This window comes from Mobula hypostoma, chromosome 25, assembly GCF_963921235.1.
Source record: "Mobula hypostoma chromosome 25, sMobHyp1.1, whole genome shotgun sequence".
In the NCBI taxonomy this organism is placed as follows: Eukaryota; Metazoa; Chordata; class Chondrichthyes; order Myliobatiformes; family Myliobatidae; genus Mobula; species Mobula hypostoma.
This window is the reverse complement of record NC_086121.1, coordinates 3320558-3336020: the sequence shown is the minus strand read 5'-3', so window position 1 is coordinate 3336020 and position 15463 is coordinate 3320558. Positions and strand designations below refer to the sequence as shown.

The window sequence follows — 15463 nt, the reverse complement described above, 5'->3', positions numbered from 1 at the left end:
ATTTCAAGCATTCAGTCCATCAGAGCATTTTTATTTTTAGGATTAAAACTTCAAAGCTGCGTTCTATTTAATGTCTATGGTAACTACATTTCTGTTCTAACAGGCAAACAGTGGCCCTAATACAAATGGGTGCCAGTTCTTTATTACCTGTGCTAAATGTGACTGGCTCGATGGGAAACACGTCGTTTTTGGTAAGGAAACTGCATCTCTCCACTTGGCAATATGATGGCAGCTGTTGTCCACAGGGTTAGCAAATCATAAACACCAAAGATGCCGGAAATCTTGGAAAGGAAGGGGACAGTAGCCAAAATAATAATGTGGTGAGAGGGGAAAGAGGACAAGCTGGCAGGTGAGGGGAAGCGGGGGAGGAGATGAAGTAAAAAGATGGGAGGTAAAACGTTGAAGCAGATGGAATCTGATCGGAGAGGAGAGTGGACGACGGGAGAAAGGGAAGGAGGTGTGGAAGCAGAGGAGGGTGATGTGCAGGTACGGAGAAGGGAACTAGAGTGGGGAATGGAAAAAGAGAAGGAGGGAGGGTGCAGAGATTACAAGAAGTTAAAGAAATCAAGGAGCTGGATGTTTTCAGGACTGTCCGGGAGGCTGAAAGTTCCATAGAGGTGGTCACACCCAGTGTTCAGGCTTCACATGGTAGATGGGTGACCAGCCAGAGGAGTACGGGGAGTAAGCCATCAGTACAGGGATCCCCTGTGGTTGTTCCCGTCAGCAACAAGTGCGGCTCTTTGGATACTGCTGGTGGGGATGATCTCTCGGGGCTCAGCAGGGAAGGGTAAAGTCAGGCAGAATGGTAGTGATTGGAGACTCAGTAGTTCGGGGGACAAACAGCAGATTCTGTAGCTGCAAAAGGGAAGCCAGAATGACATGTTGCCTCTCAGATGCTAGTCCAGGATGTCTCGGAGCGGCTGCAGAAGGTTCTCAAGAGGGAGAGCGAGCAGCCAGAGGTCGTGGTGTACATTGACACCAGTGTCATGGGTAGAAAGGGGGAAGAGGTCCTGGGCAGTGAGTATAGAAAGTTTGGAAAGATCTCCAAGGTAGTAATCTCAGGATTACTCACAGTGCCTTGTGCTAGTCAGGACAGGAATAGAATGATATTACAAAGAAGATCATAGTTACGAGCTTAATATCCAAGGATATACCTCGTATCAAGAGAATAAGCGGGTAGGCAGAGGTGATGGTGTGGTTCTGTAGGTTTAAAAAAAAGTGAAACTAAATCCTTAGAAGAGGTGTCATAGGTTCAGAAGATGTAGAATCTTTGTAGGCAGAGTTAAGAAACTACAAGGGTAAAAAGACCTTGATGTGGGTTAAATACAGGCTCTGAAACAGTGGCCAGGATGTGGGATGTAAATTTCAATGGGAAATAGAAAAAGAATGTAATAAGGGCAGTGTTATGACAGTAACTAGGGATTTCAATATGCAGGTAGATTGGGAAAATTAGGTTGGCGCAGGATCCCAAGGGAAGGAATTTGTAGAATGCCTTTGAAATGGCTTTTGAGAGCAGCTTATTGTTGACTCCACTAGGGGAATGACAATTCTGGATTGGGTGTTATGTATTGACCCAGATTTGATTAGGGAGCTATGGTAAGGGAACCCTTGGGAAGCAGTGATCATAATCAACCTGCAAATCGAGAAGGAGAAGATAAAGTCAGATGTATCAACATTAAAGTGGAGTAAAAACAGTTACAGAGGCATGAGAGAGGAGCTGGCCAAAGTTGATTGGGAAGGCACACTAGCAGGGATGACGGCAGAGTAGCAATGGCTGGAGTTTCTGGTCAATTCAGAAGGCACAGGATAGATGCACCCTAGAGATGGAGGAATATTCAAAAGAGGGGATGAGACAACCGTGGCTGACAAGGGAAATCAAGTACAGCATGAAAAGCAAAAGAGAGGATATATAGTAAAAAAAATTAGTAGGAAGTTAAAGGATTGAGAAGCTTCTAAAAACACAACAGAAGGCAAGTGAAAAATACAAAGAGAGACGATGAAATATGAAGGTGAGCTAGCTGATAAAATCAAAGAGGATACCAAGTTTTTTCAAATATATAAAGAGTAAGAGAGATGTGAGTGGATATTGGACCAATGGGAAATGATGCTGGAGAAGTAGTAATGGGGGGGGGGGTAAAGAAATGACAGAGGAACTGAATAAGTATTTTGTGTCAGTCTTCACTGTAGAAGATACTAGCAGTATGCCAGAAATTCAAGAGTTTGAGGGGGCAGAAGTGAATGTAGTTGCTATTACTCAGGGGAAGATGCTTGGGAAGCTCAAAGGTCTGAAGGTAAGTCACCTGGATCAGATGGTGTGCATCCCAGGGTGGTGAAAGAGGTGGCTGAAGAGATCGGGGAGGCATTAGTAATGATCTTTCAAGAATCACTAGATTCTCGAATAATTCTGGAGAATTGAACATTTGCAAATGTCACTCCACTCTTTAAGAAGGGAAGGAGGCAGAAGGCAGGAAATTATAGGCCAGTTAACCTGACTTCAATGGTTGGGAAGATGTTGGAGTCAATTGTCAAGAATGAGGTTTTGGGGTGCTTGGAGATGTGATAAAGTAGGCCAAAGTCAGCATGGTTTCCTTAAGGGAAAACCTTACCTGACGAATCTATTGGAAATCTTTGAGGAAATAATAGGCAGGAAAGACAAAGGAAAATCGGTAGATGGTATGTACTTGGATTTTTCAGAAGGCCTTTAACAAAGTGCCACACATGAGTCTGCTTAACAAGTTAAGAGCCTATGGTATTACAGGAAAGATGCTAACACGGAAAAAAGATATGCTGACTGGCAGGAGGCAAAGAGTTGGAATAAGGGGGCCTATTCTGGTTGGCTAGCAATGACTAGTGGTGTTCCACAGGGGTCAGAGTAGGGACTGCTTCTTTTCACGTTATATGTCGATGATTTGGATAACAATTGATGGTTGAGTTGAATTGTTCTCTGATCTTGGCAATTTAATTGCAAAAGTTTCATCGCCATACAAGGAGACATTATTAGTCCACTGTTGATTGTGGTGTGTCCTCCGAATGTTTGACCTTTATATACTTTTCAATCAGCCGATTGGTGATAAACTCATTGGAGTTTAGAAGAATGAGAGGGTGGTCTCATTGAAACCTATTAAATATTAAAAGATCTGGATCTAGTTGGGGAGTCTAGGACCAGAGGATACAGCCTCTGAATAGAGGATCATCCATTTAGAACGGAGATGAAGAGGAATTTCTTTTGCCAGAGGGTGATGAAGCCGTAGAATTCATTGCAACAAGCGGCTGTGGAGGCCAAGTCACTGGGTATATTTAAAGCAGAGGTCGTTAGGTTCTTGATTAGTAAGGGCATCAAAGGTTATGGGGAGAAGGCAGGAGAATGAAGGATAATAAATCAGCTATGACAGGCTCAGTGGGCCGAGTGGTCTAATTTTACTCCTTTGTCATATGGTTTTCTGGTCCAAGTCGATGTTCCAATTGAATGTGGTCTCATCGTGGCAGTAGAGGAGACCACGGACTGATAGACAGGAATGGAAAGCTGAATTGAAATGGGTAGCCACCAGGAGATCCTGCCTTTTATGGTGGGTCAATCTAACCCTTCCTTCCTACATATCCCTCGATTTTTCTATCATTTATGTGCCTATTGAAAAATCTCTTAAAAGTCTCTAATGTATTTGCCTCTACCACGCCCTACTAACATACCACTTACCTCTGACATACCCCCCCCCCCACCCACCCACCCATACTATCCTCCAACCACCTTAAACCTATGCCCCTTTGCCTTAGCAATTTTCACCCTGGGAAAAAGCCTCTGACTGTCCACTCGATCTTTGCTTCTTGTCATCTTCTACACCTCTATCAAATCACCTCTCATCCTCCTTCACTCTAACGAGGAAAGACCTAGCTTGCTCAGCCTATCCTCACAAGACTGGATAGAGCAGTATCAGCAAGGTGTTCATGGAAGGGTAAGAGTGGTAAAGCTGTCTCTGGGTCTTTCACAGAAACACTGCCGTGGCCTGTACCATTCCACCTCGCCCCTGAGGTTATCAGTAAAGCCTTGACATTTCATTTAGTCTTTTAGCAAACAATTTTGAAAATCATTCCCCCTCCCCCACCCATCTGGCTTTACCTATCACCTTCTATCTTGTACTCCTTCCCCTCACCCCCACCATCTTCTTATTCTGTCTACATCTCCCTTCTTTTCTGGCCCAAAACGTCGACTTGTTTGTTTATTCCATGGATGCTGCCTGGCCTGCTCAGTTCCTCCAGCATCTGTGTGTGTTGCACTGAAAATCTTGTTTTCTTTTTTTAATCCAGGTAAAATCGTTGATGGATTGCTCGTAATGAGAAAAATAGAGGTTAGTAATGATTCATTTGAATATTTTCATAGCTGAGAAGCAAATAACGTCAAGAAGTTAAATGTTGGCTCTGCAAATTGTTTACATTCTATCTACTGCAAATATTTTTACTTCATATCTAATGTGCACTTAAGCTTAAAATAAACTGCGGGGTTTTTTGTAAGGAATGTGCAGCCTCGAAGCAAGGTGCTTTATAGTGCCTGTTCTTCTCCACTTCATTAAACGTAGACAGGGTAGACAAGATGTGTGCTCTCTAACAAACTGGGAGTGGCCACAAAGGGAATTTTTCAGCGTCTGTTGTCAGGCGGACATAATAGTACAAAAAGATGGACCTTGTCAAACTTCAACACATTCCCTGTACAAATCTTTGAGCAATAAACCATAATACATAGGGGTAAAACTGAGCCAGTCAGCCCATCGAATCTGTTCTTCCATTACATCATAGCCGATTTATTATCCCTCTTAACCCCATTCTCCTGCCTTCTCCCTGTAACCTTTGATCCCCTGACTAATCGAGAACCTATCAACCTCCACTGTAAATGTACCCAGTGAGCTGGCCTCCACAGCCGTCTGTAACTATAAATTCCACAGATTCACCGTGCTTGGGCTCAGGGTTCCCAGCCTTTTTTTATGCCATGGACCAACACCATTAAGTAATACTTTCTAGCTAAAGAAATTAAGCCTCATCTCTGTTCTAAATGGGCGTCCTTCTATTTAGAGGCTGTGCCCTCTGGTCCTAGATTCCTTCACCCCCACCCACACACTATAGGAAACATCCTATCCACATCTACTCTGTCTCAACCTTTTAGTATTCGATAGGTTTCAGTGAGAAATAATGACTTGAGCGCTTGCCGTTTGTATTTGCAATGACTGAAGAAAGAAGTATTTACTGTTGCTACAAAATGAAAGTGACAATGACATCGGAAACATAGAAAAGCTGCAGCATAACACAGGCCCATCGGTCCACAAAGCTGTGCCGAACATGTCCTTACCTTAGAGCTACCTAGGCCTACCCCATAGCCCTCTATTTTTCCAAGCTTCATGTACCTATCCAGGAGTCTCTTAAAAGACCCTATCGTTTCCACCTCCACCACTGCTGCCGGCAGCCCATTCCACACACTCACCACTCTCTGCATAAAATACTTACCCCTGACATCTCCTCTGTACCTACTTCCAAGCACCTATGCCCTCTTGTGCTAGCCGTTTCAGTCCTGGGAAGAATCCTCTGACTATCCACACGATGAATGCCTCTCATTATCTTGTACACCTCTATGAGGTCACCTCTCATCCTCCATCGCTCCAAGGAGAAAAGGCTGAGTTCACTCAACCTATTCTCATAAGGCATGCTCCCCAATCCAGGCCACATCCTTATAAATCTCCTCTGCACCCTTTCTATGGTTTCCACGTCCTTCCTGTAGTGAGGCAACCAGAATTGAGCACAGTACTCCAAGTGAGGTCTGACCAGGGTCCTATACAGCTGCAACATTACCTCTCGGCTCGTAATACCATCCTTTTCCTGTCTCATTGGAACATGCCTATGTAGAACCCCATGCAAATATCCCCTGAACATTTGCCACATTTCTTCCATGCGTTTCCCTGAGAACATATGGGTCCAATTTATGCTTCCAAGTTCCTGCCTGATGGCCTCATATTTCCCCTTACTCTGATTAAACGTTTCCCTAACTTGTCTGTTCCTATCCCTCTCCAATGCTATGATAAAGGAGATAGAATTATGATCACTATCTCCAAAATGCTCTCCCACTGAGAGACCTGACACCGGACCAGGTTCATTTCCCAATACCAGATCAAGTACAGCCTCTCCTCTTGTAGGCTTATCTACATATTGTGTCAAGAAATCTTCCTGAACACATGTAACAAACTCCACCCCATCTAAACCCCTCACTCTAAAATCTCCCACTACAACAACCCTGTTATTATTACACCTTTGCAGAATCTGTCTCCCTGTCTGCTCCTTGATGTCCCTGGTCTATAAAAAACACCCAGTAGAGTTATTGACCCCTTCCTATTCCTAACTTCCACCCACAGAAGTTCCACTGCAAAGTTAAACAGGCATTGTTGCCCTTGATTACCCACTCACCTGTAGCTTATATTCCCTTAACCATTCTCGTACTTCCAGTCATTAGTCACATCGTTCTCGGTCTGTTAATCGCTTACTTGTCCTGCATCTGCGTCTAATCGACACATTTAGCTTTGATATACCTTGTCCACCAGTGTGAAAGATTGACCAGCAAATTGTCAGGTTACAGGATGATCGGGTGTTTTGATAGCAAATCCTGTAAATGTGTGGACAGTTTTGTTTTATCTACTCATTTCTCTACCTTCTACCTGCAGAATGTTCCCACAGGCCCCAGCAATAAACCCAAGCTTCCTGTGGTGATTGCCCAGTGTGGAGAGATGTAAAGCGAGCTGACAAGAGAAGAGCACCCTCACAGCGCCGCGCCACACTGCACTGAGAGAGACTTACTGAATAACCTGCATACTCCTCAGCTGGGAAAATAGCAAGTGGCTGATCAGGCTGATGTGGATGCTTTCCACTTCAGAAAGAAAATTTTATGTACTACGTACATCAGCTAGCTCAAACCATATTTTTATTGGTGTAACTACTTGATGCCTAGTCTTAAACCTCATCAGTCACAGTATATCAACGCAGCCTGCTTTTGATTCGATACAGACATGCACTACCCTTCCTTTTTCCAAGTAAAATATTGGTTTACTCGCCTTTGTGACAAGTTTAAAAGTCTTAGATTTTGATTTTGAAGTAGTCTGCTCGCTGTGACAAATATCATAAATTATAATAGAAAGTGGCTTATTGGAGTTCTTATTAACTGTGATTTTTGTACACATTCAGTTACTTTTACTGTTTTAATCAGACCAGTTTTTTGAAGAACCCTTTATGTATTTTGTATGAAAATAAATATAAAAGGCTTTTAACTGTGGTGTTTATTGGCAGTGATTGGTGCTAATTCGCAGGCTGCTTCATCACATGGAGTCCTTTCTGTGAAGTTTTAATGTGCCAATCCCATGTGTGTGGACAGTCTAGGGTGTGTGTGTGTGCATGTGCGTGGACAATCCCATATGAGTGTGTGTGTATCTGTGGACAGTCCAGTGTGTGTGCACGTGCTTGGATAATTCCGTATGAGTGTGTGTTCGTGTGGACAGTCCAGTGTGCTTGGATAATTCTGTATGAGTGTGTGTGTGTGTGTGCGCACGCGCACAAGCAGTCCAGTGTGTGTGGACAAGCACCGAAACACTGAATTTTATCTGTGATATTTATTGCAAAAACATCATAGTGGCTGGATTCTGATTGAAGTTCAGACAATGGCAGCAAGAAGGGATTTGCTCCAAAATTAGAGGGCTGCAGTGTGTTCAAATGTGCTGGTAAGCACATCGAGTCCAAACTCAGGTTGTAGGAGCAACATCTCGTGTTCATACCCTCCAACCTGATGGCATGAAGATCAATTTCACTAACTTTCTGTATTCACTTGTCCCTCCCCCCCCCCCCCCCAGCTGTTTCCATTTGCCTTTCTGGTTACCATTTGGTAATAGCATGGTAGCATAGCAGTTCCCGTTCAATTCCTGCCATTCCATAAGGAGTTTGTAATCTCTCTCTGTGACCATGGCTTTCCGCCAGGTGTTCCAGTTTCCTCCCACATTCCAAAGACATACGGTTTGGAGCATTATTGTTGGCTATCCACTCGATCTATGTATCTTATACATCTCCAACAAGTCCCCTCTCATCCATCTCTCCAAAGAGAAAACCCCTAACTGGATCAACCTATCCTCATAAAGACAAGTTCTCCAATCCAAGCAGCATCTGAGTAAAACATAAACATGAGATACTGCATATGCTGGAAAACCAGAGAAACAGATGCACACAATGCTGGGGGAATTCAGCAGGACAGCATCTATAGATGGGGAATAAACAGTTGACATTTTGGCTAGTAAATCTCTGAACCCTCTCGAAAGTTTCCACATCCTCCTCAAAACCAGGCAACCAGAACTGAACACAATATTCCAATTTTTATAGAGCTGCAACATTGCTTCATGCTTTGTTAGTTAAAGAGAAAAACAGATTTCGGAATGTTCTAGTTTGCATGAGTCCTTATTGTTCATGACGGAAGGGGAGGAACCTTCTGCAGTTGAGGATACCATTCCGGCTAACAGTGACAGAGGGTAATGGAGAAAGTCATTGTTTTCTTCGGAAGGTGGGATCATTGTGTGGGTACAGACACCAAATGGAAGAGAATTTCATGGAAATGTTCTAGTGTAAGGGGTTTCGAAGGGTATAAAAACGGGACAATTCCTCGGTGCAAGAGGAGGGTGAGAGAAAGAGAAGGGGAGAATCTTCTCTTAGTGGTAGAGTTGAGAAGATAAGGGCAAGTATGTCGTGGGGGGGGTTGTGAGTACATTGGGAGAGAGAAGGCTGCAATGAAGTTTGTCGGCGTGCTGCACCTCGGCTCCTTTGGTAAGTTCAGTATGTTTTCTGTACTTACTTCAATAACCATTTGTTTCCCTTTTCTAAGTTTAAATTAAATTTATTATCAAAGTACATATATGTGCATAAAGTATGAATCTCGGGGTTGTATATGATGAGTACTTTGATAATAAATTTACTTTGAATTTTGATGAAATTATCTGAATGGATGCTGAGCAAGTTTTTCACTTCTGCAATACATGTGATCATATACTACCCTGCACGTTTTATATAACTAGCAAAGTGATTTCTTGTGATTTAACCTGTGTACAGTGCCTCCTTTGAGACTGAATAAGCGAATGCTTATTGCTGAATCAGGAAAGAGCACAGAATGAATTTTAAAATAATTTTTGTTACACCTAGTTCAGTAAGATGGACGTTGGACCTCACAATCTATGTCATTATAACCTTGCACTTTATCGTCTGCCCGCACTGCTCTTTCTCTGTAGCTGTTACACTTTATCCTTCCTGCATTCTGTTATTTTGTTACCTCAGATCACCAAGGTGATGAAATTATCTGTGTAGATAGTATGCAGAGATAGTACATTTAATAATAGGCCAACTTTTTCATTTAAGGTAATATTGAAAAATATTGTTGAGACCCCACCTGGTAAATTTGTTTTATTTCAAGCACTAAATATCCATCCTGGTTCAAGGTTCAGGCACAGTTATTACCCCTCAACCATCAGGCTCTTGAACCAGAGGAGATAACTTCTGCACACCGCAGCACTGAACTGATTCCACAACCTATGGACTCACTTTCAAAGACTCTTCATCACATGTTCTGGATACTTATTTATTTATATATTTACGCAGTTGGTTTTTTTACACATTGGTTGTCTGCCTGTCCTGTTGGGTGAGATCGTTTATTGATTCTACTGTGTTCCTTGTATTTACTGTGTATGCCGCAGAAAAATGAATCTCAGGGTTGTATATGGTGACATGCTATGTACTCTGATAATAAATTTACTTCGAACTTTGATGAAGTTATCGATGCAAGTTTTTCACTTCTTCAGTACACATGACAATAATAAACCAACTTATTTTGCTAAATGTTTCACTTGTTTTAATATTGAAAATTGCCATTGAGACCCTAGGAAAAATTGTTTTCTTTTCAGTGCACATGCTCCATGCTAGCATAATGTCCAATATATATTACATTTCTACGTCATTCGTTTTACTTGGAGACTGTTGTTTGTCATGTTTGGAAACAGACTGTTAGATAGTGCAGTTTGTGTGATCCAGTGGTAGCCACACAGGAGTTGTAATTCTCAATGTGCGCACTGTACCATCAATTGAAGATACAAGATTGTTTAATGTAATTTCCAGTACACAAGTGTAAAGGAGAACAAAGTAATTTTCTGCCCTCACCGTAAGACATTGCTCCCTGAAGATGTCCTGGGTACTTTGTAAGCTAGTACCCAAGATGGAGCTGACTAGATTTACAACCCTCCGCAGCTTTTTTTGGTCCTGTGCAGTAGCCCCACCCCCCACATACCAGACACTGATGCAGCCTGTCAGAATGCTCTCCACGGTACATCTATAGAAGTTTTTGAGTGTACTTGTTGATATGCCAGATCTCTTCAAACTTCTAATGAAGTATAGCTGCTGTCTTGCTTTTGTTATAACTACATCAATATGTTGGGATGAGCTCTATCTTGGGCACTAGCCTTCAAAGTACCCAGGACAAAGTTAGGGAGCGGTGTCTCAGAAAGGCAGCGTCCATTATTAAGGACCTCCAGCACCCAGGGCATGTCCTTTTCTCACTGTTACCATCAGGTAGGAGGTACAGAAGCCTGAAGGCACACACTCAGCGATTCAGGAACAGCTTCTTCCCCTCTGCCATTCGATTCCTAAATGGACATTGAACCCATGAACAGTACCTCACTTTTTTTTAATATACAGTATTTCTGCTTTTGCACATTTTAAAAAATCTATTCAATATACATAATGGATTTCCTTGTTTATTTATTATGTTTTATTTATATTTTCTCTCTCTCTCTCTCTCTCTCTCCCCTAGATTATGTATTGTATTGAACTGCTGCTGCTAAGTTAACAAATTTCACGTCACATGCCGGTGATAATAAACCTGATTCTGATTCTGATAAGGGGTCCAAAACTTCTCAAAAAACTTCAAGTGAGGCCTTACATCCCATTTGCCTTCCTCACCACAGACTCAACCTGCAAATTAACCTTTAGGGAATCCTGCACGAGGACTCCCAAGTCCCTTTGCACCTTAGTTTTTTTTTGTATTTTCTTTCCATTTAGAAAATAGTCAATGCTTCCATTTCTTCTACCAAAGTGCATGACCATACACTTCCCAACACTGTAGTCCATTCTCCTAATCTCTCTAAGTCCTTCTGCAGCTTATCTACTTCCTCAAAGCTAACTGCTCCTCAGCCTATCTTCATACTCAGCTGCAAACTTTGCAACAAAGCCGTCTGTTCTGTCATCCAAATCATTGACATACAATGTAAAAATAATCGGTCCCAACACAAACCCCAGTCAAACGCCTCTAGTCACCGGCAGCCAACCAGGAAAAGGTTCCTTTTATTCCCACTCTTTGCCTAATGCCAATCAGCCACTGCTTATTCCATGCTAGAATCTTTCCTGTAATACCATGGGCTCATAGCTTGTTAAGCAGCCTCATGAATGGCAACTTGTCAAAGGTCTGAAAATCCAACTACACAACATCAACTGATTCTCCTTTGTCCATCCTGCTTATTATTTCTTCAAAGAATTCCAGTAGATTTGTCAGGCAAGATTTTCCCTTAAGGAAACCATGCTGACTACAACTTATTTTATCATGTGCCTCCAAGTACCCTGAGACCTCATCCTTAATAATCGTTTCCAACATCTTCCCAACCACTGAAGTCAGACTAACTGGCCTATGATTTCCTTTCTTCTGCTTCTCTCCCTTCTTGAAGAGTGACATTTGCAATTTTCCAGTCTTCCGGAACTATTCCGGAATCTAGTGATTCTTGAAAGATCATTGCTAATGTTTCCACAATCTCTTCAGCCACCTCTTTCAGAAACCTGGGGTGTACAGTAATCTTTTGGTATCCTCTTTATCATTACTGGCTAGCTTACTTTCATATTCCACTTTTACCGTTCTAATGACTGTTTTTAGTTACCCTCTGTTGGTTTTTAAAAGCTTCCCAATCCTCTAACTTCCCACTAGTTTTTGCTCTATTATATTCCCTCCCTTTGGCTTTTATGTTGGTTTTAACTTCTCTTGTTAGCCACAGTTGTGTCATCTGACCCTCAGAATGCTGCTTCTTCTTTGGGATGTATATATCCCGTGCCTTCCGAATTGCTTCCAGAAATTCCATCCATTGTTGCTCTGCCGTCTTCCCTGCCAGTGTCCTTTTCCAATCAATTCTGGCCAACTCCTCTCTCATGCCTCTGTAATTCCCTTTACTCCACTCTAACATTGATACATATGACTTTAGCTTCTCCTTCTCAAATTTCAGGGTGATTTTTTTTCATATGATCACCTGCCCTGAAGGATTATTTTACCTTAAGCTCTCTAATCAATTCCGGTTCATTGTATAACACCCAATCCAGAATAGCTGATCCCCTAATGGGGTTTTCTAAAAAGCCATCTCGTAGGTACTCTAGAAATTTCCCTCCTGGAAATCCAGCACCAACCTGATCTTCCCAATCTACCTGAATATTGAAGTTTCCCATGGCTATTGTAACATTGCCCTTTTGGCATGCATTTTCTATCTTCCATTGTAAATTGTAGATCACATCCGTACTACTGTTTGGGGATCTGCTTACAACTCCCGTCAGGGTCTTTTTACCCTTGCAGTTCCTTAGCTCTATCCACAATGATCCTACACATTTGATTTCTCCTCATTTACTTTCTAAATGGATGCCCCTCTATTCTAAAGTTGTGACCTCTGGTCCTAGACTCACCCACTGTAGGAAACATCCTCACTATATCTAGGCCTTTCGATATTTGATAGGTTTCAATGAGATTCCCCCCTCATTCTTCTAAATTTCACTGAGTACAGACCCAGAGCCATCAAGTGCTCCTTATATGATAAGGCTTTCTTTCCTGGAGTAATTTTTCTGAAATCCCTTTGAACTCTCTCCAATGAATAGTCTAACTTCCCACTAACTTTTGCTCTATTATATGTACTCTCTTTTGCTTTTATGTTGGCTTTGACTTCCCTTGTCAACCACGGTTGTGTCATCCTGCCTTTCGAATACTTCTTCTTCTTTGAGATATATCTATCCAATGCCTTTGAAATTGTTCCCAGAAATTCCAGCCATTGCTGTACTGCTGTCATCCTTGCTAGTGACCCCTTCCAATCAACTTTGTTCAGCTCCTCTCCTGTGCTCTGTAATTCCCTTTACTCCACCATAATACTGCTACACTTGACTTTAGCTTCTCCCACTCAAATTACAGGGTGAATTCTGTCATATTATGATCACTGTCCCCTAGGGTTCCTTTACCTTGAGCTCCCTAAGCAAATCTGGTTTGTTACACAACACCCAGTCATGTATACTTGATCCTCTAGTGGGCTCAATCAGAAGTTGCTCCGAAAAACAATCTCGTGGGCATTCTACAAATTCTCTCTATTGGGATCCAAAATCAGCATCAACCTGATTTTCCCAATCTACTAGGATATTGAAATCCTCCATAACTATTGTAAAGTTGCCCTTTTAACATGCATTTTCTACCCCTTGTTGTGATTTGTAGCTGACATCCTGGCGACTGTTTAGAGGTCTGTATATAACTCCCATCAGGCTCTTTTTACCCTTGCAGTTAGTTCATCTTGGCCTCTCTGACCACATCTCCATATGTTATTCCTAGTATTCTGACTGCTGCTGAACATAGAGAAACCATTCCAGAGCACCATCACTGTATGGCCAAATGAGGCAATCTCTATACTTCAGAACTGTTTACAATACGTTTTGTAACTTGATTCTGGTTTATAGAGGCCAACCTTTGGTATATCTCTGGACTGCAGCCTTTTAAATAATTGAAAAATACATTTTGCCAAATAGTAATATCTGTGAAATGGCATATTAGGCCAATTAGATCAAAGACAATTAAAGATGGACAATTCTTGTATCAACGATAAAAGAAACATTTGAAGCTACATGTGTAATTGAATTTCTCAGTATAAGTACTTGATGGTTCAATTGAAACATTCAGTGTCTTTCCTCTTAAAGATATTCTCACCAGCTGAAACTTGTAACGGACAAAATAGTTTTGGAAACAATAGTGGTTATTACAAAGTATCTATATTACAGAGTAACAAGATTTCCTTCATCTTTTCAATTGCTGTCTGTATCTTTCATCTCATGAAAATTTCAACAGCATTTTTCAGTTAATTTAGAATTGTATATAAATGCAGGTCAGCTGATTTAGAATCAAGACACAAGATTGTTTAATGTCATTTCCAGAACATAAGTGTGAAGGAGAAGAAAATAATTTTCTGTCCTCACCATAAGACCATAAGATCATAAGACTGTCACAAAAACACAATAAATATAAATCCATAAGATAGTTTATATACCTAAATTGATAGTATGTCCACAAAGTGGTGCTGGGCACAGGAGACTCTGACAGGAAATGATAAAGTAGTGGTGGTTGGGGGCGTGGAGGGGTGGGTTAGTGGGTGGAGGTGTTGATTAGAAACAACAGATTTCCACTTGCTGATTGGGAATATGATTTTTCCTAAAGATTTTTGAAAGAATTGGAAAATAAATTCCTGAAACTTAGTTTGAACAAGTGCTTTTTATTGGTGTTTTTTTTCAAATATATTTTCATGAACTGAATTTGTGAACTAAAGCTACACTAGTTTCTTCTTCAGAGTTAGAGAACAGGGTTTATAGAGAATTTATTACTGTGGCAGATTCAGTTTAAGAATATTGCTTTTCTGAATTAATGACTTTTTAAAGCATTTATAAGATTTTGTCCCAATAATTTATATTTGTTAGAGACTGCAATTCAGCAGACTGAGTCATAATACCCTCAATATTCCTTCTAGTTAGAGGCTATAAACATGAAGGTACACAGGTACACTCAGTGACCAGGAGTGGAACCCAGTGTGTCTTCTGTTGCTGCGGCCCATCAGCTTCAAGGTTCAACGTGTTCTCCATTCAGAGATGGTGTTCTGCACACCACTGTCGTAATGTGTGGTTATTTGAGTTACTGGCGCCTTCCTGTCAGCTTGAACCAGTCTGGCCATTCTCCTCTGACCTCTCTCATTTATCAGGCGTTTTAACCCACAGAGCTGCTGCTCTCTGGATGTTTTTTGCTTTTTGCATCATTCTCCATAAACTCTAGAGAGTGTTGTATACAAAAATCCCAGGAGATCAGCAGTTTTTGAGATACTCAAATAGGAGTAGGGGTTAGTGCGACAATATTACAGCTCAGGGGCATTCCAGAATTCAGAGTTTAGTTCTAAAATCATGTGTTAGGAGTTTGTACATCCTCCATGTGAATGTATGACTTTCCTCCAGGTGTTTCAGTTTCCTCCCACACTCCAAAGACATGCTAGTTAGTAGGTTGACCGGTCATTGTAAATTGTCCTGTGATTAGACAAGGGTTAAATTGGTGGGTCACTGGTGGTGTGGCTCATTGGGCCGGAATGACCTGTTCTGG

The 15463-nt window shown here is 41.6% G+C and overlaps 1 protein-coding gene across 2 annotated transcripts in view; it reads left to right on the top strand.

The window, feature by feature from the left end:
- Positions 1-7284, top strand: part of ppih (peptidylprolyl isomerase H (cyclophilin H)) — a 30831-nt gene extending 23547 nt beyond the window's left edge. For both annotated transcript variants that reach the window (XM_063033414.1, XM_063033415.1), the window contains 3 exons: positions 104-191; positions 4303-4343; positions 6696-7284. In XM_063033414.1, the coding sequence (XP_062889484.1) occupies positions 104-191; positions 4303-4343; positions 6696-6764 (198 nt within the window). In that variant the 3' untranslated portion in view covers positions 6765-7284. The remainder of the gene's footprint in view (positions 1-103; positions 192-4302; positions 4344-6695) is intronic.
- The last annotated feature ends 8179 nt before the right edge of the window (positions 7285-15463 follow it).